The sequence below is a fragment of the Canis lupus genome, chromosome 31, assembly GCF_003254725.2.
Source record: "Canis lupus dingo isolate Sandy chromosome 31, ASM325472v2, whole genome shotgun sequence".
Classification (NCBI taxonomy): Eukaryota; Metazoa; Chordata; class Mammalia; order Carnivora; family Canidae; genus Canis; species Canis lupus.
Window position 1 is genome coordinate 39,142,457 of NC_064273.1, and position 23,407 is coordinate 39,165,863.

At 57.1% G+C, this 23,407-nt stretch overlaps 1 protein-coding gene across 22 annotated transcripts in view; it reads left to right on the forward strand.

Annotated features, from left to right (window-relative positions):
* PCBP3 (poly(rC) binding protein 3) overlaps window positions 1-23,407 on the forward strand; it is a 251,944-nt gene that overhangs the window by 206,134 nt on the left and 22,403 nt on the right. For 19 of the 22 annotated variants that reach the window (XM_035709259.2, XM_049104567.1, XM_049104566.1 and 16 more), the window contains 6 exons: window positions 16,554-16,708; window positions 17,686-17,709; window positions 18,232-18,264; window positions 18,514-18,630; window positions 19,554-19,685; window positions 20,498-20,626. In XM_035709259.2, the coding sequence (XP_035565152.1) occupies window positions 16,554-16,708; window positions 17,686-17,709; window positions 18,232-18,264; window positions 18,514-18,630; window positions 19,554-19,685; window positions 20,498-20,626 (590 nt within the window). The remainder of the gene's footprint in view (window positions 1-16,553; window positions 16,709-17,685; window positions 17,710-18,231; window positions 18,265-18,513; window positions 18,631-19,553; window positions 19,686-20,497; window positions 20,627-23,407) is intronic. The other 3 variants (XM_049104569.1, XM_049104568.1, XM_049104556.1) reach the window with 2 other exon arrangements.

Genomic DNA, 23,407 nt, shown 5'->3' on the forward strand with positions numbered 1-23,407 from the left:
CAGTTTCTTTTCCCAAACTGAGAGCTGCTCAAGGACTGTGCTTCCCCGGCCTGCGCTCTGTGTCCGGCACCTGTCTCTGCCACCGTAGGCTTCCCGCTGTGGCCAGAGGGTCTCTGCAGAGATAAAACGTGTGCACACAGACCGGGCACGGGCACTGCACACACAGAAGCCAGGGTTCTGTTACCCATGGCCCCAGGGAGGGTCCAGTCCACCGTGCACAGGCACAGCTGCTCTCTGCAGGGCGGTGGGGATGTCAGGGACAGGACCGGACGCAGGTCTCAGGGAGTCCCTGTCTTGTCTCCACAGTGAAGATGTTATTAATCTTGAAATATATATTTGAAATAACTGGGCCATCTGTAAGAGGCTGGACCCTGGGCACCTTCCTCCAAAGGGAGGCATCGCTGGGTGAAGCCCACACATTGCTAGGAAGAGAAGAGCTTTGCACCGTGCTGGACACGAGGCCAACGTGCTCTGGCCTCCAGAGCAAGGAGAGAAGGTGAGCAGGCCCCCCAGCCCCATCACGCTGGTCTGTCTGGACACCTGGGTGACGAGCCAGCAGGCCGTGCAGAATGCTCACTCACGTCAGGGTTGCATAAGCCCTGAACCTCTTCCGAACGCTAACTGTGACTGGCAAGAGCATTACATTCCGCAGAAGTCTCCCCTCCCCTTCGTGGCCCCAAGGACATCGTCTGCCCCGTGAGTCTCTCCCAGGGAGCATAAAGCAGCTAATAGGCTCTGTCGGCTTCTGCTGTCCTGGCCCCCTGCAGCCTAACGGGGCGATGCGCTGTTAAACATGATAAATCAAGTCCTCGGTTGTCCCTCGAGGTGCCTTCCACGGTCACCTCCCCCAGACAACTGAGGCCCTGGTACAGCCCTGCACAAAGCACCGCTCACGGGGCCACCGCAGCAGGGCTGTCAGCCCAGCCCGGCTCCCACGGCGGCTGCGTGGGCTCAGCTGGAGGTCTGCAGGCAGGACCTCTGCTCCCTTCTCGCGTCGGGAGAGAGCGGGGTCGCACGCTTGCAGTGAGTGTGATGGCTGTTGTGAATTCCACACCCAGCTGTACGACTTCTCCTTTAACACCCGAGTCTGTTTGCTCTTCCCTTGAAGAAAAAGGCCTCACAAATGGGACATTAAGTGCCACCTTGAAACGCGACGCTTTCCTTCACGTCTGAAACCAACACCGTCACTGGTTTTAGTATTTGACCAGCATGACCTCTGTCTGGTGGTCAGGAGCACGGGCTGAGAACTAGCCTGTCGGTCGCTGTTGCGCACCTGCTCTTCTCATAAAACAGGCGGAACTGGGGTGGGTTCCACCAGGGTGAGGACGGGGTGGGTCTACATACGTGAAAGCACGACGTGGATATGGGCCCCGTCACTGCTGTTGATTGAATGTTCTTTAAGAAAGAGTGATTGAGGGCAGCCCAGGTGGCTCAGCGGTTTGGCGCCGCCTTTGGCCCGGGGCATGACCCTGCAGACCCGGGATCGAGTCCCACGTCGGGCTCCCTGCAAGGAGCCTGCTTCTCCCTCTCCCTCTGCCTGTGTCTCTGCCTGTCTCTACGTCTCTCATGAATAAATGAATAAAACCTTAAAAAATTAAAAAAAAGAAAGAGTGATCGAAAATTCGATTTATCAGAATTTCTCTAGACGTAATCTGATTATAAACCGATTTTGCCAGTTTAATCAACATGAAAGATTAAGTGATGTTTGGGTTCTGATTAAAATGAAGCAAGCTGCGAGCGCCTGGGTGGCTCAGTCAGTTAAGTGTCCAATTCTTGGTTTTGGCTCAGGTCATGATCTTGGGGTCATGAGATTGAGCCCCATGATGGACTCCACGCTCCCCACTCAGTGCGGAGTCTGCTGGGGTCTGCTGGCCCCCACCCCCAGCCATCCCCCAACTTGTGTGTGTTCTCTCTTTCAAAGAAAGGGAGGGAGGAAGGAAAATCTTTGTTAAAAAATGGAATAGACTATACCTACCAACTAACATTATAGTTGATGGTGGGAGACTAATGCTTCCCCCTAAAATCATCAGCAAAACAAGGGTGTCTGCTCTTGCCACTGTACTGAGCAGAGGGCCGGCAGTTTTAGCCAAGCTTAGTATGGCGGGAAGCAGAAATGAAAGGCTGACAGATTTATAAGGAAGAAACAAACCCGTCTTCTACTTGCAGATGACATGATTGTGTGCACCGAAAATCCCGTTGTTAAGTCTACAAGAAACTTCCAGAACCACTGAGCAGGTCCCCCTGTTTAGGAACGCAGGGTCAGCCTACAGAAGTCCGTCCCGCTCTGCAGACCACCAGTGAACAATGGGAAACCGAATTCAAAAACCCAGTGCCATTTATAGGAACTCCAAGGAGTCACGTACCTGCTCTGGGTCTAACAAAACATGCACAGGATCCTGCACGCTGAAAACTATGGAATACCGATGAGAGAAATACAAGAAGACCCACATCAGGGACATCGCGGTCACAGATTGGGGCCCTCAGCGTAACAAACATGCTAGCGTCTCCCAGACACGTCTGTGGGGCCAGTGCATTTTCTGTCAAAGTCCCGGTGGGCATGTTTATAGGTATAAACAAGTTGATTTAATGTTTTTGTGAAAACAGGGCCACCTGGGTGGCTTAGTGGTTAAGCATCTGCCTTTGGCTCAGGTCATGATCCCCGGGTCCTGGGATCAAGTCCCACATTGGGCTCCCTGCATGGAGCCTGCTTCTCCCTCTGCCTGTGTCTCTGCCTCTCTCTCTCTCTCTGTCTCTGTCTTAAATAAATAAATAAATAAATAAATAAATAAATAAATAAATAAAAGGTTTTCGTGAAAACATAAAGGAACTAGCAAACCCAAGAGAATTTTGAAAAAGAATAAAGTTGGAGTGATTTTAGGACGTGGTCACACAATAGTAATCACGACGTGGAGGTGGTAGGTGGAGAGGCACATACACAGATGAAGCACCCCGGCCTCCAGGCTATTCCCGCAGGAGTGTGGACGATGGTAACACAGCGGTTTAATACAGAAGGGGTAAAAAAAATAAAATAATAAAATAAAATAAAATAAAATAAAATAAAATAAAATAAAATAAAATAAATAATAAATAAAATAAAATAAAATAAAAAATAAAATAAAATAATAAAATAAAATAAAATAAATAAAATAAAATAATAAAATAATAATAATAATACAGAAGGGGTAGTATAGTCTTTGCAAGAAATGGCATTGAAGCTATTGGATCTCTGTATCCAAACAGTAAAACCAAAACCGAAAACACTTGACTTAGACGTCATAGCTTGTACAAGAATTAACTCAAAAAAATAATAATAATAAAATAAAATAAATAAATAAATAAATTGACTCAAAATGGATCAAATAGCTGAACGTAAAACATAAAACTACTCCTTAGGAGAGAGTCCTGCCCGTTAAAGATAAAATTGAGCAGTTGGCCCTAGTCACAGTTAAAACCGTTTACCCTGTGAAGGACCCTGTCGAGACGTGAGAAGACACAGGAGCTCAGGGGAGATCTTTGTCCGTCACAGGCCAGCGAAGGGGGTGGGGGCGACTCTGTAAGGTAGGGAGAGCGCCTCAGACCCCTCGGCGAGAAAGCAAGCTCTCTGGGCGGGAAATGGACAGACGACGTCCATCCCCAGGACAGGATGGGACACAGGACATCCCCAAGGGGGGGGCACAGGAACCCTCTGTACTATTTGTGCAACCGGTCATGGGTCTGACGTACTTCGAGATCGCACACACACCACACACAGACCCTGGATTGACAATGGTTCAATTGTGTAAAAAAATTGTGTAAATGAATAAAAGTGAGAGATTATCAGAATGTATGAAAAAGCAAGAGCAATCTGTGCAGTCAGCAGGACCCCACATGGAATACCCTGTCGGTGGGTGAGAAGTTACAGGACAGAAGATGTGTCGCGGCAGCGCTAACCAGCAGCCAGCTGGAGGCTACGTTAGCATCAGACGAAGTGGGCGCGGGACGAGGAAGAGCACCGGGGGTGAGGAGGGTCGTCACGTCGGGATAAGCTGACGAGTTCACCGGGGCGGCGAATCCCTGCCACGTATGTGTGTTGAGCCACGGGGCCTGAAGGACTCGAAACAAAAACTGACAGTGGAAAAGCAGAGGGGACCAAGCCACAGTTAGAGCGGGAGAGTCCAGGTGCACCTGTCAGTAACGGTGGAGCAGGCAGGAGGAGCAGCACAGACAGGGCCAGAGGGGCAGGGCCGGGGGGGGGTGACAGGGCCGGAGGGCAGGGCCAGGGGGACAGGACTGGAGAGGGGCAGGGCCTGGTGGGACAGGGCTGGAGAGGGACAGGCCCGGAGGGGCAGGGCCCGGTGGGGGGACAGGGCTGGAGAGGGCAGGGCCAGAGGGACAGGGCCCAGTGGGAGGACAGGGCCGGAGGGACAGGACCGGAGAGGGACAGGGCCGGAGAGGGGCAAGGCTGGAGAGACAAAGCTGGAGCGGGGCAGGGCTGGAGGGGCCAGGCCGGAGGGGCCGGCACAGTCCCCCGACTGGATCTCCCTGACCGGACAAGATCCGCCACCTGACGACGATGAGAGGGCACACATCCCCATGACAACACAGGACATTTGCAAGGCGAACCGTATTCTGTGTAAAAAAACAAAAGACTAACAAATACAAAACAACTGAAATCCTATGTCTTCTGACCGGACTGTAAATAAACTAGAAATCAGTAACCAAAGGTAACCAGAATCTTTCAAAATATTTTTAAAAAATCAAAGCACACACTTCCAAACAGCGGCCCAGGAGGAGGTATCAAAGGGATTCGCAGGATACCTTGAAGGGGGAGGAGTAGTGGCGCAGATCGGGACGCGCAGGTGCAGCGAATCAGCACCCCCGGAGAAGCCCGCAGCCTGAAGCACCAACGGGAGAAAAGCTCTCCAGACTGTATCATCTAAGGTTCCACCTTCAGAAATTAGGGGGAAAAAAAAAAAAAAGAATAAGAAAAAGGAAAAGCGAGCAGAAGGGAAGAAACAAGAGGAGACCAGGCGCTAATGCAAATTGAAAACGGAGCTGACTGCACGCGGCATCATACCCTCCAGGTCCATCCACGTTGAAGCAAATGGGGGGTATTTGTCGCTTCTAATATCAGAAAGGGAGACAGAACACGAGCGATGACTAACTCTGGGACACGAACTAGGGGTGGGGGAAGGGGAGGAGGGCGGGGGGGTGGGGGTGACTGGGCGACGGGCACTGAGGGGGGCACTGGACGGGATGAGCACTGGGTGTTATTCTGTATGTTGGCAAAGTGAACACCAATAAAAAATAAATTTATAAAAATAAATTAAATAATAAAAAATAAAGAAACAAATAAATAAATTCTTTTAAAAAGAGAGAAAAAACGGAGCTGAACCCTTCACGTGGGATTTAACCTGGAGACGGGCCGTGCGCCCCAGGGACCCAGGAGGGAGTGGCCGCTGTCGGTTTGGGGGGGGTGGCGGGTGTCGGAACCATTTGTGTGCATCCTTCGTTGACCTACCAAGACGTGCTCCTTCCCTCCCGCCGCCCTCAGTGCCCAGGGGAGGGAGCGAGGAAGTGAGTGCCTACTTGTTACTGATTTCTAGCGTGATTGAGCTGCGACCAGAGAACAACACCCTATATGATTTGGATTCTTTTAAACTTAGGTTGGTTTGATGGCGAAGGAGATGGGTGTTAGTATATATGCTGTGGGTGCTTGGAAAGAGCACGTGGGCCTCTGCCGCCAGGTGTCGTGGTCTCTCCTGGGTGGTGCTGTCCCCCTGTCCCCCTGTCCCCCTGCTGGTTTTATGCCTGGGTCTTTCCATTGTTGAGACACAGCATTGGAATCTTCAGCTGCAATTGTAGATATGGGTATTTTTCCTTTTAGTTCCGTTAGTTTTTGCTTCACATACCTTACAGCGCCGGTGTTTGACTCATACACACTTAGGATTGTTGTTGCTTCCTCATGGACTAAATCCCTTTTGCCCTTATCCAAGGCCCCCGTCTGTCCCCGAGAATTTTTAATGCTTTGAAGTCTATTTTTTAACTGAAGGATAATTCATATACAGTATCCTATTAGAGTCAGGTGTACATAATAGTTTTAATATTTAATTAGATTATTAGGTTTAAATTTTTTAGGTTTATTTTTTTTTTAAGATTTTATTTATTTATTCATGATAGATGTAGAGAGCGAGAGAGAGAGAGGCAGAGACACAGGCAGAGGGAGAAGCAGGCTCCATGCAGGGAGCCCGACGTGGGACTCGATCCCGGGTCTCTAGGATCGGGCCCTGGGCCAAAGGCAGGCGCTAAACCGCTGAGCCACCCAGGGATCCCTAAATTTTTTAGGTTTTTTTTTTTTTTTCAAGTCTTGCTTATTTTATAACTGGAAGTATTTTATAACTACTATTTTATAACTTATTTTATAACCTCTTAGTCTCCTTCACCTATTTTGGTCCCCCCTACAACCTCTCCCGTCCCGGGTAACCCGCAGTTTGTTTCCTGTATGTAGTTTACTTCTGTGTTGTTTCATTTCGTTTTTTAGATTCCACATAAATGTGAAATCACACAAGTTCACTTAGCATAACACACTGTCGAGGTCCATCCTTAACGTCACAAATGACAAGATTTCATTATTTCTTTTTGCTGAGTAATCTCTCTTTGGGTATGTAAACTGCATTTTTTTTAACCTATTTATCCATCGATGAACACTTAGGCGGCTTCCATGTCTTGACTGTTGTAAATAATGCTGCAGTGAACAGGGAGGTGCAAGATCTTTTTGAATAGATATTTTCATTTTCTTTGGATAAATACCCAAAAGAAGAACTGTTGGATCATATGACATTTTTGTTTTTAATTTTTTGAGGAACCTCCACACTGTTCTCGACAGTGGCTGCCCCAGTTTGCATTCCCACCAACAGTATGCGAGGGTTCCTTTTTCTTGTCATCCTCACCAACACTTCCTACTATCTGATGTTAATATAACCATTCCTGCTTTCTTTTGATTAATAGTTGCATAACACATCTTTCTTCCATGACTTTTTTCAATCTACTTATATTATCCTATTTGAAGTGAGTCTCTGCATCTAGTTAAGTCATGTTTCTTAATCTACTCTGCCGTAGTCTTATTTTTTAATTGGTGAATTTAGACTACTTACACTTATTATAATCATTGGGATATTGGGTCTTAAATTTGCCATTTTATTTTTTGTTTGTTCTCTCTGTTTTTCGTGTTCTTATTTCCTGCTATATGTTTTTTTAGAATTCTGTTTTGGTTTATTTATTTATTTTTTTTTAATTTTTATTTATTTATGATAGTCACAGAGAGAGAGAGAGGCGCAGAGACACAGGCAGAGGGAGAAGCAGGCTCCATGCACCGGGAGCCCGACGTGGGATTCGATCCCGGGTCTCCAGGATCACGCCCTGGGCCAAAGGCAGGCGCCAAACCGCTGTGCCACCCAGGGATCCCTTGTTTTGGTTTATTAATAGTGTTTTAGTATACCTGTTTTTAGTAGCTTCTTGATGTTGCTCCAGATATTGATATATATGTTCAATTTATGAATCCTATATATATTTATTATCAATTTATGAATATCAATTTATGAATTGATATATCAAATTATGAATCATATCAATTTATTAATCCTATATATATTCAGATACATATGTTCAATTTATGAATTCTATTGATGTTTTCATTTCACCAGTCCGAGAGAAGTATAGAAACTTTTAACTCCCTTTATGATTCCTTACCCTCCCCCATTTATAAGATAATTTTTGTAAATATTTCCTCAGTATCCTGTTGGAATCCCATCAGGCAGTGCTGTAATTTTTTGCTTCAATCATTAAACATAATTTAGAAGACCCAGGAGGAGAATGAAAGCCGTTGTATATACTCGTGTTTTTGCTCACTGTGTTCCTTCTTCCTTCTCGAAGAGAAGGAGATTTTGAGATTTTGAGATTTTGAGATTCTTTCTGTATCATTTCATTTCCATTTGGAGAACCTCCTTTAGCCGTTCTTGTAGACTAGGTCTGTGGGCAACTAACTCTCTTAGTTTTTTTTTTCACCTTGTAACATTTCAATTTCTCTTTCATTTCTGAAGGATATTTTCACTGGGTATACAGTTCCAGGCTGACAGTTCTTTCCTCTTAACCACTTAAAGCTATTGTGCCACTTTCTTCTGGCGCGGAGGCTTCTAATGAAATTCGTGGTCATCAAATTGCTTTTCTCTTTATAAGTACAATGTCATTTCTCTCTTCCTGCTTTCAGTACTGTCTTCCGTTTTTAAACATGTGATTATATACGTTTATGTGGATTTCTTTGGATTTATCTTGCTTGGGATTCGCTCAGCTTCTTAGATGTGTGGGTTTATATTTTTTGCCAAGTTTGGGAAGTTTCTAGGCATTATTTTCCCAAGTACTTTTTTGGCCCTTTTCTCTTCTTCCTTTGGGACCCTAAGAGGGCAAATGCTAGATCTTTTGTCACAGCCTCACAGGTCCCTGAGGCTCTGTTCTCCTTTTTTTTTTCCAAGTCTATTTTTACTCTATTCTTTTTTTTTTTTTTTTTTTTTTACTCTATTCTTCAGATGAAAGTTGTTCTTGCAGTTCACTGGTTCTTTCCTTGGACCCCTTCATTCCATTACTGTATTTTTTAGTACTAATAGTACTATAATTTCTATTTAGTTCTTTACATCTTGTTTTTTTGTTTGTTTTTTGGTGAGTATTTCTGTTTCTCTGCTGAGACTGTATATTTTTTCATTTGGTTAAAAATATTCTTGGTTGCTTATTGAAGAATCTTTATCATGGCTGCTTTGAAATTTTTGTGGGATAATTCTAACATCTCTATCATCTCAGTGTGGTGTCTGCTGATCGTTTTTCATTTAGTTTGAGATCTCTCTGGTTCTTGATATGAATCCTAGATATTTTGAATATTATGTTATGAGTTTGAATATTACTTAACCTCTCGTTTTAGCTGTTTTCCTTTTACACTATTGCAGCAAGGGAAAGGAGGGGTGTTGCCTCATTACTTACAGGTGGGGTGGGAGTCCAGGTTCCCCCCTCAGCCTCTGTTGGCAGCTGGGGCTTGAGGAACTTCCCATTACTTGTGGTGGGGTGGCAGTTGTGGCTCCCCACTGGGCCTCCACTGGCACCCGCCTGGTCAGGGCCCCATGGGGTCAAGTGGCTTATTACTGCCTGGCAGGGGTGAGGCCCCTCCTTCCCACTCTGCCTTCTCTGGTAACAGCCAGTGTGAGATTAGAGGGCATCCTTCTGGCCTGGTGAGCTAGACCTGTGCAGGCATTGGTGGGGCTGGATTAACAGTGTCGTCCATGGCACTTGCTGGAGCAGAGCCACTATTATCTCAAGTTTCCAGTATTGCTGAGCTGTCTCTTTTCTGGTCCTTTGGCTGGAGGCAGCGGGCTTTGCTATAGCTTTTTTCAGTCTGTGCCCATTGGCGTTTCCAGGTTGCTGGCTCTCCTCCCCCAAGTCTGAGATAAAGATGCAAAAAGAAAACCAGGACTTCACCACCATGTCACTCCACAGGCCACTGGTGTGTCAGTCTGCTTGTTCCTCTCAACATTCCAGCATCTTCCTATGTTTGCTTCGCATAGAATTGCCAGCTTTTCATTGTTTTACAGGGAGGTACCTCTGCTCCATCTCGCTGGAAGCCGAAGTCCTGCTGCTCCTCTTTCAGACATCACAGTTAAGGGCACAGTTGCTGGGCTGGCTGGCTGGGCCCCTGTCCTTGGGCAGGTCTTTTACCTCTTAAAGCATCAGTCCTTCCATCTGTTAAGTGGGGCCGATTGGTACCCACACCTCCGAGTTGAAAGAGGGGGTAAAGCCATCAGTAGATGGCAACCACCGAGGACAGGTCCAGCCAGAGGAGGGCTCGGGAGGGCAGCAGGCTGGAGCTCCCCCTGCGGGGAAGCCATCCTGACGGCCCCCAGGGCTCCCCCCGCGGGGAGGCCATCCTGAGGGCCTTGCTCTTCAGCTGTGCACATGCAGCTGCTGGCTTCCAGTGTAGTCCGTGCAGACAGCAGCAGGCAGGCTGTGTGGCTCCACAAAGTTGGTCTCCAGGGACCCTCAGCAAGCAATCTCAGGCACCTTCCCGGTTGCATATACTTGCTCAGCAGCATCCCCTGTGTGGTGACTGGGCCTTTGGCATCACATGCAATGTCACCCATCCGCCAGCCCTCCTGAGTGCAGCCTCAACTCACAGATCCCGCATGGAAGCTGACTTCTCAAAGCCATCATGAATTTAAAGTGAAATTCAAATGATTACGTCTTATATATGCGAACAGAATCTGCACGTGGGATGGTTGTCAATTGTGCATAGCAAATAACCCTAGCAGGTTTGCTTCCTGAATGTTCCTTCCTGGGTCGGCTTCATCTCTGGAGACAGAGTGCTCTCAGAGAAGCTCAGAGGAGCTGCAGGTGGCAGAGTGCAAGGAGGGGCCACTTGTCCAGTGCAAGTCCCCTGGGCTGCCCCGGGGCCGCAGCTCAGATCCAGCACCTTCAGCTGGAAGTCAGTAAGCCACACAGAGCCGGGGGTGTATTTAGGAATTGTAAGGATTTTCCCCTCCACCTCCCTCCTGATGCCTCCCCTGCAAAGATGTGGTCCAGGCATGAACGTGGGGACCTGAGCATCTGGCTTCCCTGCAGCCCAGCACAGGGGGCCCGTCTACTTCAGACTGGCTTCACGGGAGCCCAGGAGCGGGGGATCTACTCGTTGGCGTGGACTGACCCAGCAGTCCCAGCAGGCGGCGAGGCAGCGTGGGCACTTCATCTGCTCACCCAGTGTCATCAGCCCCATGCACCCATGGGGCACGCCCAGCACCCTTCTCATCACCCCAGACCCTGCGGTGGTGCTGAGGCCGGGTGCTCCGGCACTGGGTCCCGGGCTCCCCCACAGCATGGGGGTGGTGCTTTGAAATAGCTACGGATACGCGTGGTTGTATGTGCTCCCCGGCTTTATGGGGGAAGAATATCGAAGCACCTGGAGACCTCACGCAGACACAGAAGATTCATCTGCCCGTGCTCACCTTCGTCCCCCAGATTCCCTCCGGCCTGGCGTCAGACGGCAAGGGCACGTGGAGAGCGGATAGCTCTTACGAGTGAATGTGCACCTGAAGGCTGCTGGTGCCCTGCAGGGGTGAGACCAGCTCCACCCGGCTCGGCGGGTCCGCGGTCTGGGCCGTGTGACCTGGCACCTCGGACCTGAGCCCATGACTCACACCAGCACTGCCGGGGTCCTCAGGACATTGCAGATGGGAACTGTCAGTCCCTGCCTGGTGGCAGGAGACGCAGACGTGTGTCAGGAACCTTTGCAGTGGCCTCGTCCCCAGGCTTTCTCTGCAGGAGTCCACGGAGCACGCTGAGGCTTCCCGGCTTGCCCTCCCGCAGCGCAGCCTCACCCCCGCCTTCCCCTCCTGTTGGTCTCGGGCAGCAGAGCTGGATGAGCTGCAGCTGTCCAGCAGGCTGACTGCACAAAGCAGTCTGAGCTGGATTTCTGTCTCCCGTGCACTAGGAATCCAGGGGGTTTCAGATCTGGACTTTGCATTTCCCATCAGACTGGCCTGGGCGGGACCCCATTTCTGCCCTTGCACCCGAGCCATGTGCCTGCCCGCACCCAGGACGGAGGGCCTGGCCGGCGGGAAGAGGTGGCTCCGTGTGCGGGCTCCCGGGTGGCAGCGCTTCTGTCTCCCGTTCGCGGCTTGCTGACGTGGTCCCGGGAGGCCACGTCTGCTGCAGCCGCTGAGCACCCGCGGTGTGAGCCCCTCCTGGGGGAGCAGAGGCCTGCGCTGTCCCAGCTCGGCATTTGCCTCCTGACCGCCACCCAGAAGTGACCATTGCACGCCTGCGGGACGTGGACGTTGGAACCATTATCGAGACCGTGCCCAGCACGTTCAAGACGCGAAGGGTCACGTGTGTTAAACGGGGACGTCGAAGATGTAACCAAGACCCAGGTTGAGGCTCTAGAGTGAAAACTCGTGTCTGAGGTGGAAAGTGCCCTGGGTGGGACTAGCTGCACACGGGAGCTGCGGGGGGAGGCTGTAGACTTCAGGATGGAACCAGAACCTCCCACAGGAGGCCCAGAAGTGAGCTGGGCTCGAGTCAAGCAGCCCACAGACATGCCCTCGGGGCCGGGGGGGTGGGGCAAGGCAAAAAGTGTGTTGGGGGAACAAAGGCTACAATTCTCCAAATTTGAGAACTCTAAGGCCACAAATCCAGGAAGCTCAATGAGCACAGAAAGGCTTGAGGAAAGTACGAGAAGGCACAGGCTAAGTAAGTGGTTCAGAGCCAGGGATTCAGGGAAAATCCTTACATGTGCCATGGGAAGGGGGCACATTATAGATGCTGAGACAAGTGAGACAGCGGGAGTCTCCCTGCCACCAGCGGGGGGGGGGGCAGCAGGAGGGGGGAGGTTGGGGAGCAGCGGGGAGGTCGGGGGCAGCAGGAGGGGGGAGGTGGAGCAGCAGGAGAGGGGGGAGGTCGGGGGCAGCAGGAGAGGGGGGAGGTCGGGGGCAGCAGGAGGGGAGGAGAGAGGGGCAGCAGGAGAGGGGGGAGGTTGGGGGCAGCACAAGGAGGGAGGTGGGGGGCAGCAGGAGAAGCCACTTATATCAGAAATAACAACAACAAAAAAAAAAAGAAAGAAAGAAAGAAATAACAGTGCTGGTTTATAACCCAGGAGAACCCAAGGGCCACGGCAGCAGTGCAGAGGCCTGAGGGGAAACAGAGGCACAGCTGGCGCCCACGTGAGCTGCTCCGCCCTGTGCTCAGTGGTACAGGTGCTGGGTGAGGTGAAGGGGTGCTGCGGGCCCCAGGGCACCCCTAAAACCATGAAACAGGGACGGAGGTCGCGTGGAATCCTGCAGGCGTGCAGCTCTTCCAAGAGGCGGCAGAGGAGAAAACACCAGAAACGGGGGGACGAGGACCAGGTGGTAGCGTAGAGGCAGGTAGGAGGGCGGAGGCCCCAGGTGCACGGCGCCCGCGGTCCAGACCCGGGTCTCAGGCAGAGGTGGATCAAAGGCCGGGCCCGCCGCCCCTGCCGACGGGGAACGAGCTATAAGGACACACAGACGTTCAGAAATAACAGATGGAAGGACACACGTCCCACTACCGCCGATCAGACGACAGCCGGGCGGCCGGGAACGAGCAGATGGCGGAACCCCTGGGGCGGCGGTGCGGTGGGGCGAGGCTGCCCGCTTCCAGCGCAGGATGCGGGGCCCACCCGGCCCCCAGGCCCCCCCGACCGCAGGCCCAGGCGCCAGAGGGCACAGCGCCCCATGCACCGCGTAGTACGCCCCTGAGGCGTCGCAAGACGTGCTCTCTGCCCCCCGAGAGTTAACTGCAGATCGCCGGAGGAACGATCCAGGCGGGCTCTAAACACTGGGCGCCCAGGGATCCCTGGGTGGCGCAGCGGTTTGGCGCCTGCCTTTGGCCCAGGGCGCGATCCTGGAGACCTGGGATCGAATCCCACGTCGGGCTCCCGGTGCATGGAGCCTGCTTCTCCCTCTGCCTGTGTCTCTGCCTCTCTCTCTCTCTCTCTGTGACTATCATAAAAAAATAAAAATTAAAAAAAAAAGTAAAATAAAATAAAATAAAATAAAAAAAACACTGGGCGCCCGGAGACGAGCCGCACAACATCCCACGCGCCAGCAAGGACGTCGAAGAGAAATTGGAGAGTATTTTGAAACGCGTCCGAAAGAGCACAAATATCAAAATTAGCGGGATGCAGCCAAAGCCACACGTCGAGAGGAATTTTCCAAAACAGGACACCCGTATTAGGCAAGAAGTAGACTAGAAAAGATGAATTAATTCGCTCCGTGTCCGTGTGTCTGGGTTTGCTAGTGAATGTGATGGGGCCTCAGAGGGGACCTGCGGCAGCCCCACGTTGGGGCCTGAGGCTGGCGGGCAGGGGCGCAGCGGCGACGGGCGCCCGGGAGGGGGCAGGGGGCCACGTGGGCGGGCTTCCTCAGGCGCGTGCACCTCCCGGGCCTGCAGGGACCACGCCTGTGTCCCCTCCTCCTCCCTCTGGACGAATGACAAAGAAGTTCCCAGCACTGCAGAGAACGGAAGTGGGGCCCTGGCCGGCACACCCGAGTGTGGGCGGGAGTGAGTCCCAGTAATCTTTTCCCACCGTGTCCCGTCCACTTGGTTTTGGGTGAGCGTGACCCCAGGTGCTGCCCCTGCGCTGCTGCAGACGCGGCCCGGGCGCTCTCGGGGCCGCCGTGATGCACAGGCAGGACTGGGACAACCCGGCATCCTGGAGGAGTCACGGTCCTGGGGCAGCCACTTGCCTGGCGCCCCTCTGCGGCTGGTGGGTTCAGTCGGGCACCGAGTCGCAGGTGACCTTACGCACCGCAGGGCCACTCCTTGTCCCCGGCAGATAGAGGGCACCGTGCTGCTCGCACTCCGCCGCGTGACAGAGGACGGCAGCGGCCGCTGCAGCAGCAGCTCGCTGGCCTGTGTGACGGATGACGATCGACAGCCTGGACCCCGAAGCACCCCCGGCGCCTGCTGACCCACTTTCTCTGCTGGGGCTGGAAACAGTTGCGTAACAGAGGCCGCAGGGCCCTGCTGTCCCCGGACGCGGGAGGAGAGGCTGCTAATTAAGAGGGAGGCCCGGCCGCCCCGCCCGGCCGCACGCGATCCCCTCCGTTGGCGGGTTCCTCGGCTGCCGCGGGGTGTCTGTGCAAGAGGGAGCGCCGTGCACCTGCTGCCGCAGCAGTCATCGAGCGCGTGTCTCCTCCTGCCGAGGGTCCTCCTCCGGGTGCCCTCCTGCAGCCAGACCCGCCGACGGGGCACACGGCGCAGCTGGCGAGCTTGTTCCAGATCCAAGTGGCCTCAAGGGGCCAGTGGCGCCCGTGTTGGCCGGGGGACAGAGACACCTTTAACATATAGGGTGGTTTTAGGACTTGGCCTAGGACCTTCGCTAGGTCTTGAGCATTCACGTCAGGATCCCTGCTGCTCAGAGCGTCGGTATCTTCCCCAGAACAAGGACCAACTGCAGAGTCGTGGATGGAGCCTCACGTCTCCACAGGTCGCATCGGAGGGCTGGTGTCCAGACTCCAGGGTGGGGGGCACACGGGCCTCAGGGCTCCTGCGGGACTCGGGCCAAGCGTGGGGCCACATGTGGTGGTGCCCACAGAGCTGGCCCTGGTGTCACTCAGGTCCCAAGGCCCCGTCCGTCATGGCCCAGGCACCCACCTGCCTCCCAGCTGTGCACTCGGGCAGGTGTGCACACTCTCTGCGCTCGGGGTCCACCTGGTGCCCCTCTGGGGACCCCTGGGCCCCGGGTCATCTGGAATCTCCCCCAGCCAGGCCTCCTTCCCTCGCTGTCCCCCAGACAGCACCCTGCTGTCACACCCTGCGGCCACTGCCCCGTCGCCTACCCACCCCCTCCGAGGCTGGCCACTCCTCACCCCCACGGAGGCCTGTGGCACCCCCACGGCCTGCGCCCTGACACCTCCCCGTGCACCCAGGCGGGCGGCTCTCCAGCTCCTCGCTGCCCTGACTGCTGGCACCCCCGGGAGGGCCCCCCGAGCAGCCCACCCCCGTGACCCAGGCTGCCTGCAGACCGAAGCATCCCCCCGGCGCCTGGGCCTGGCCTGGCCTGGGATTCTGGTTCTGCGACCTTTCCCGCCTGTTCTGGAACCTCTCCTGGTCCTACCGTGTCCCCTTGCTGTGCCCCTGCCCTGGCCCCACCTGACCTTCTTCTTTCCTTCCTATTTATTTATTTATTTATTTATTTATTTTTATTTATTTATTTTTGACCTTCCTTCCTGATCCTCACGGGTGCCTGTCCCTCAGGTACACTGGAGGAGAACCCGAACCCTCCTCAAGGAGGGGCTCCCGCCGGGACGGTCTGGTCACTCCTCCCAGGGGTCCTTCAGGCCTATTATCCGTCATCGTGTTCTGCCCGTAAATCATAAAGTGAAGCCTCCGTTTTGCTCGCTGGGCTAAGAGCTAGGCCCATCGTCTGCGGAAATTATCCGATAAACGTGGACTGGGATACGGGGATGCGGAGCATCTTCTGGGAAGACTTCATAAGGGAGATGTGTGGCCGTTGGGTTAACAGACACTAGGTCCACTTTAGGAATGGGGTCACGGGGGGTCCTTGGCTCTCTACCTGCAGGGGCCACCAGCACCTATGACGTCCTGGCCGGGGGTGGGAACGCTGTGGCCGCACACAAGGACCCCTGCCCTGTCCGGGTGGCGGAGCTGGGCCTGTTTCCCTCCATACAGAGGCGGCAGCTGAGGCCAGAGCTTCCACGACCTGCCTGGTCACACCCAGAGTCGGCCCCTGCCCGGCTTCCCCAAACCCACACCCCGGCTGCCATGCGCCCCAGCCCTGCGAGGTCACCCCAGGTCACGTCCCAGGGCCGGGCCTTGTTGCGGATGGGGCCGCCCTCCCAGGAGCCTTCGCCTCCCTGAGCCTTGGTGTGTCACCAGCAGTGACCGCGAGGGCAGCACCGCCTTCCCCCCAGAGGCCAGAGGTCCTGGCGGGCCGGACGCCCCCGACCTTGCGGCCGTGGACAGCGTTCGCGGCTCGCGGCAGCTGTGCCCCCTCGTTCCAGGTGACACCGTCTGGGCCCCATCCGTCCTTCCTCACGGCGCCCTCGGCCTCCTAAGCCATCACCCCCAGCTGCATTTTGGGAGAAAGATGGAGTCGAAGGTCTCAGAAGGCGGCCTGAACGTGACCCTGACGATCCGCCTGCTGATGCATGGAAAGGTACGGAGCCCGAGGCCGCCGAGTCGCGTATCCTCTGTGTCCGTACAATCACGTGTGTGTATGTGCACGTGTGCGTAAACCGTATTTCCGTGTTGTCCCTATAGACTGGGCCCCGTGAGTTCCTACCCCCAAGTCCAGCCCAGCAGCACAGGCACGGCCCTGAGTCCTCCGTCTGTCGTGTGTTTGTGCCGTGAGACCCCCCCAGTCCCCTTGGCGTCTCCCGAGTGTGGGTGGCGCTTGCTGGAGGCCGTCAGCTGCTGGGAGTGCGCCCGCCGCCACCTCCGGGGGCCGCAGCGGCAGCCACGGGCATCATCTTGCCCCGGGAGCTGGGGCGCCGCGGCCGCCCGAGGGTCGCCGCCTTGTGCCCAGCCGCCTTGGCTGCTGCCGCCCCCTCCCCGTCCTCCCACGGCCCCGTGGGACTTTGGAGCTTTGCCGGGAGCGTTGTCACTACCAAGGCCTTCCCTGCAATAAGGGCAATGAGTGTGGTTGCAAGGCCCCCCTCGGGGCGGGAAGCCGGCTGGCTTGTGGCACCGGGGGGTGGGGGGGGTGGGGGTGTTTGTGACCCCGACGGAGGTGCCGTGCGGCCTGGCCAGGAGCGAGTCCCCGCTGCAGCGGGCTCCGGGCTCCAGAACCGCGGGGCCGTGCCCACGGGCGTCTGCACAGGCGGCTTCCTCAACCGTGAGAAGGCGGTGGCGGCGCTTATCACCTTTACATCACAGGTCGGGGGGGGGGGGTCCTTGGGGCCTGACGTGCACCACGGGGGCCTCCTGACGCGCTTGTAGGCAGCTGTCCGCCTGCTTCTGCGCGTCTGTGTGTCCGTCACAGGCAGGGCCTGGGTCTGACCGAGGCCACACGGGCACCAGGAGCCCCCAGACTCCCTGGCCGTCCTGCGCCCCGTCCTCGCTGCCACACAGCGTCTGCCGCAGGCGTCTCTCCCGCTGCTGTGACATCATCTTTCTGTGATTCTTTTCCTGCAGGAAGTTGGAAGCATCATCGGGAAGGTAACTGCTCCGCCTCTGCTGGGCTGAGAAGGTGCCGGAGCCAGCGGGCCTGTGCCGGCTGCAGGCCACGCAGTGGTGTGCGCCGAGGACGCGGATTCCGCTGGAATCCCAGGCCCCCAGCAGCCCCGGCCCCCCCGCCCCCACCCCGCGGCCTGCGCCTCTGCTCCCCCGACGTGTGCCCGGTGGCCCCTGCAGCCGTGGGGAGCGCGAGCGCAGATCTGGGAGTCGAAAGCCTGTGGGAGGGGCAGGTGTCGGGGCGCCTCGTGCTCCAGGCCCTCCCTCAAGGGCGTGCCCGCCCTGGCCTGGCCCCCTTTGCCCGTGACGAGGACGAGGGATGTGGGGGTGTGAGACTGACCCCAAGCGGGCCAGGGCCCGGCTGCCTCCCCTGAGGGGCCCCTCGGCGGCTTGTGCACGTCCGTCAGGCTCTCGGCCCCCCGTGAGGGCTGCTGCCGGCCCCGGGCCCCGACCCCGCGCGGAAGCCCAGAGCGACGCCTCAACCCGTTGTCTGAATCTTTCTTCCAGAAAGGAGAGACTGTGAAAAAGATGCGGGAAGAGGTGAGTGGGCCGGCCATGGAGTCCCAGCTGTGGGCGGGCGGGAGGCGGGAGGCGGGAGGCGGGAGGCCAGGGTCCTGCCCCGGGAGCCCCGCCACGGCCGCGCCCCTCTGGCCTGCACCCCCGCGGTCGGGCCCGTTCGGGGGCCGCAGGGGCTAGTGGGGGGGCTCGTGCCGCGGCTGCTGGAGGCCCGGGGAGCCCGGCCCGGTACTGCCCCCCGTAACGCTGCCCCGGCTGTGCCCCCCCTTCCAGAGCGGCGCGAGGATCAACATCTCTGAGGGAAATTGCCCCGAGAGAATCGTGACCATCACGGGCCCCACAGACGCCATCTTCAAGGCCTTTGCCATGATTGCCTACAAGTTTGAGGAGGTGAGGTCGGCCCCAGGGACCCCGCGTGCTGGGGGGGGGCACGGTCTCCGCTGGGCCTCTGGGGCCATCCCTGTGTCTGGACGTGGGCGCACCGCGGCCCAGCAGAGACCCCTGGCGGCTGAGCACCCTCCCCCCGTCACCCCCGTCACCCCCCTCACGTGTCCGTGGGCCCAGCGCCCGGCACGAGCCCCAGCCGCCCCCGCGGCTCCTCCCCGGGCTGCGAGCTTGGCCACGGGCTGGACCGGGACCGTCCCGCCGGCGCGCACACCCCCGCACGCGTGCGCTCCCGTGCCTGGCTCGTCTGTAGCTGTGCTAGCAGGTTAAATCAAGGTTTTCGTGTGTTTCTGATGCTGTTTAAGTTCCCAGAGATTTTATAGAGACGCAGCCAGTGTTTTTACTCCAAGGGCGATCGAGCTGAGGAATAATCTCCCTCCAGAGCGCGCCCCCTGTGTGTCCAGCCCCTCCACGCCAGGCCGCGCCCTATGGGCAGAGGCCAGGGCCCGGGTCCAGGCTCCGTCTGCACTGCCCGTCCCTGCCCGTCCACGGGAGCACCGCGGCCGCAGCGGCCTGTGGGTCTGCACGTGGGTGGCAGGTGTGGGTCCCCTTCGCTCCACCTGGCTGTCCTCTCGTTGCCCTTCTGAGCTCAGCTGGCCTTCGAGCCTCCATAATCCGCTGTGTCCGCGGCGTCCGTCCTCTGGACACCCAGCCGTTTGCCACACTGTGCACCGAGCGCCTCTGCCCGGGAGCCTGCCTGGGAGCACCCGAGTCCCTGCACTTGTCCTCCCTGAGCCCCCCCCACCCCAGACCGTGTGCCTCTGGGCGCGGGGACCCTGTCCCACCAGCTTCTCTCTCCCCGAGCCTGGCGTTTGCACTCACTGGTGTGTACGCCGCAGGCCCCCACGTGTGTCTTTCTCTCTCCCCAGGACATCATTAACTCTATGAGCAACAGCCCTGCCACCAGCAAACCACCGGTGACACTGAGGCTGGTGGTCCCTGCCAGCCAGTGTGGGTCCCTCATTGGCAAAGGCGGCTCCAAGATCAAGGAGATCAGAGAGGTAACAGGACCCTCCCCAGCCGCTGGTGCCCCACCCCCGGGAGGGTGAGGCCTGCCCCCGGGGAGGCCCAGAACCGCGCGCCCTGCCGGGATGAGCTTACGGTAGGGAAGAGCCATCCAAACACCGAAGGATGGGCCGGGGGAAGCCCTGGAGTGTGCGTGGAGCCTCTCACGGGTGAGCGGGGGTGCCGGGCACCCGCCAGGGGGCTGTGCACCCCAACCAGGAGCAGGCCGGGCCGTCCCGCACGGGCAGGGGGCAGCACCCCGCCTCCCTGTCGTGTGGCTCCAGGCCGTGGAGGCTGCGCTCTCTGCCCCCAGGCAGGTGCCTCCGGGGACCACAGGCCTGAGCCAACCCAGCAGGCTGGGGACGTGCAGGCTTTATGTTCCTGGTCCTTTATTCAGGGAAAGCCTGAATCCTTCCCTCTCCAGAAGGCGGGCGGCCACCCCGTCCTGGTTCCGTCAAGGAAAGACAGGCAGAGTTTAGGCCCCTCTAGAATCCATCTTGCTCTGTGACCTCCGGCTCCACAGGACGAGAAAGTTCCACGTATAGAAAGAAAGTGATTCCATATCTGTCTCCACCTCTGCAAATGCCCCTTGCAGGCTGAGACGCCGGACCAGCCCTGCCCACGGGCCCCAGGGGACGCGCAGAGGGCTGGGGTGCCAGGCGGGCATGGAGGGGTGCCTTCGGGGTGGGTGTCATGTGCTGCACCCTCGACACGATGCATCTCGAGAACCCAGGAGCGCTGCTCCAGCACAGGCCGCCACCACCACCCCCGCCCCTCCCGTTCCCCTTCCAATGTCTCGTTTCTGCAGTCCACAGGTGCCCAGGTCCAGGTGGCCGGGGACATGCTGCCCAACTCCACAGAGCGGGCGGTGACCATCTCGGGGACCCCCGACGCCATCATCCAGTGCGTCAAGCAGATCTGTGTGGTCATGCTGGAGGTACAGTCTGGGCGTCCAGGGCTCACCGCTGGCCTACTCCTCATGCCACACTGGCCGGGGCTGCTTTGTCTTGGCTGTGGCACGTGGCCGGGGCCCAGAGAGTTCACGTGGTCAGGGCTGTGTGGGGGCCGGGGGTCAGGAGCACGACCCGAGACCACCCCCAGGCCCAAGGCGACCTGAGCGAGAGCCTCGCTAGGTGTGCAGGTGCCGCGGGAGGGACAGCTGCGGGTGCCTGTCCCCCCGGGCGTGCCCATCACCGTGGCTGGGGAGCCAGGGAAGCAGACGTGTGAGGTCGCAATCAGAGGAGAAGTCCCTAGTCTGCAGGGCGAGGGGCCTCATAAAGGGTCAGGCCTTAACCATGGTGCAGGTCTGTGCTGGACACGCTGCCCGCTGCGGGCAGGATCCCGCTGTCCCGGGCCCACGGAGGAAGGGGAGGCAGGAGGCCCGTGCTCGCCACGCCTGCAGGCATTGCAGCCCCACCGGGCGCCAAGGAGGAAAAGCAGCTAAAATGCCAAGTTGCAAAGTCAGGGAGGAGTAAACAGAACGGTTTGAACCAAAGGAGAAGCAGAGGAGAGAACGGCTGAGAGAGACCAAAGCCTCTCCTGAAATTTTTTTAGAAAAAAAAAAAAATCCTGCGACTTAAGTTGCAGCCAATACCGCAGGTGCAGCAGGATGCACGGACGCTCTCACCAGCTGCTGGTCGTGGGCCACAGCGAAGGATTTGCGGCTCCCACGGCCGTGCTGGGAGCTGGGGTCCCCGTGGGGGCGGCCCTGCACCGGGGCTCCCCGGCCGCGGCCTCCCAAGGGCGCTGTGCCTCGGCCAGCTTCTGTGGGATCCCCTCTTTTGTCCTTTCTTTGCTGTTCAGACCCACGTCCAGCTCTTTAAAACAATTGCAAAAAAAAAAAAAAAGAAAGAAAAAAAGAAAAAAAAAAACAATTGCATAGGTTTTTTTTTTCCTCTCCTGAAGTATATTTTGTGAAGTCAGAACTGTTTTTCCAAACATTGTGGTCCTGACGGTCCCGGCGACAGCTGGCGCCCATCTGCCCTTCCTTCCATCCCCTGCTGCTGGGACCCCAGAGGCAGCGAGCGGGCTGTGCCCTCCTCCGCACTGGCGGGTGCCCGTTGGCCCGAGCACACGCCCGTTGAGTGCGGCGGCGCTGCAGAGGGCACAGTCGCGGGAACGACTCCAGGAAGGACACAGCCTCCCACGTCCAAGAGCAAGGGCTGGAACAAAACGCACGGTCTCCCCAGGACTCCTCCCAAGTGGTGTCGCCCGCACCACGCTCGCGGTCAGACGTGGCCCTGCAGATGCGGCCGTGGGCGCCGGTGCCCCGGGCTGGGGCTGCAACGGCCCAGTGTCCTTCCCGACGGCCGGGAGGCTCACGCGACTCTGAACCGTGAAGCCCACGTGGCAGGCGTGAATGGCAAACACGGGGCCGAGGCGACACCTCGCTCTCACCGGGTCCCGAAGCGCTCCGACGGCGGGGGAGCTGCTGTCTCTCCAGGGGAGGAGGAGCCACCGTGCCTAGGAACAGTTGAGCCTATTTCTTTTTTATTTTTCTATTTTATTTATTTATTCATAGAGAGAGAGAGAGAGAGGGGCAGAGACACAGGCAGAGGGAGAAGCAGGCTCCACGCAGGGAGCCCTACGCAGGACTGGACCCCGGGGCTCCAGGATCGTGCCCTGGGCTGCAGGCGGCGCTAACCGCTGAGCCACCGGGGCTGCCCAAGTTGAGCCTATTTTTAAGTGAAGAACAGCCGAACAAACAGAGCAAAGATTAGAGGACTTCCGGGCTTAGCTCTGGGGTGGCCGCACACCCTTGAATGGCCATTCAGTGCCCTCAGGGGCAGGAAGTCCGTGGGGCCCCGTGGAGAGCACCCTCGGCACCCCGGAGCCCGCCCGGCAGTGCCCGCTGTGCTCCCAGGGCCTCTCTCCTGTCAGATGTCAGCGAGACTCACACGCACGGTACTGGGACGGCGGGGCTGCCGTCGGCGGGGCCAGCGGGCACCATGGAGCGGGGCGCCTGTGCGGGGACGGGGCACAGCTGGACGGCGGGTGCAGGGAGACGGTCATTCCAGCCAGCCCGGCTTAGTCGTGGGTATGCCACCGGGAACCCGGTCTCCTCTGAGGCTGCAGCGATCCCTGGCCGCACAGAGAGGATTCTGGAGGCATTTGGTCAGAAACTGCAGAAACCCTGAACCCTGCGTACCCTGGAGGCATCAGCCGCCCTGGGTCAGCTCGCAGGCCCCTCAGCAGCCCTTCCTACCTCACAGCAAGGCTGCGCCGTGTTCCCGAGGTCACGCGGCACCCCCGGCCCTGGCCCCACGGACTCCCGAGGTCATGCGGCACCCCAAGTCAGTGCAAGGTCAAACCACGCGCCCACGGTCGTACCGCGTGCCCATCATCGCGCGGCCTGGCTTGTTCTGACGCCCTCTGTGCTGTGTCTCCCAGGCGGGGCCCTCAGGTCGTCACCCAGGGTGCGGGCCGTGGTCTGGACGACTCCCGGCGGCATCAGGCCGCCCTGGCCCCTCCTGCCCTGGGGCCTCTGCGCAAGGCCCTAGGCTCACCTTAGCAGACCCTGGCTGACTCCTGTGCTGGGGGGTATCGTTCACCGCGAGACAGAGGTCCTGCACTTCTGGACACAGAACACGCAAAGGAGATGATGGCAGCGCTCATCACGACTGCGAGTTACTTCATTTGAACCCTAAGCTTTCTTAAAAAGTTGCCTGTTTGTTAATATGAGTCAGGTGCTTCTAGCCCTCCTGCGATGAGGCCTGCT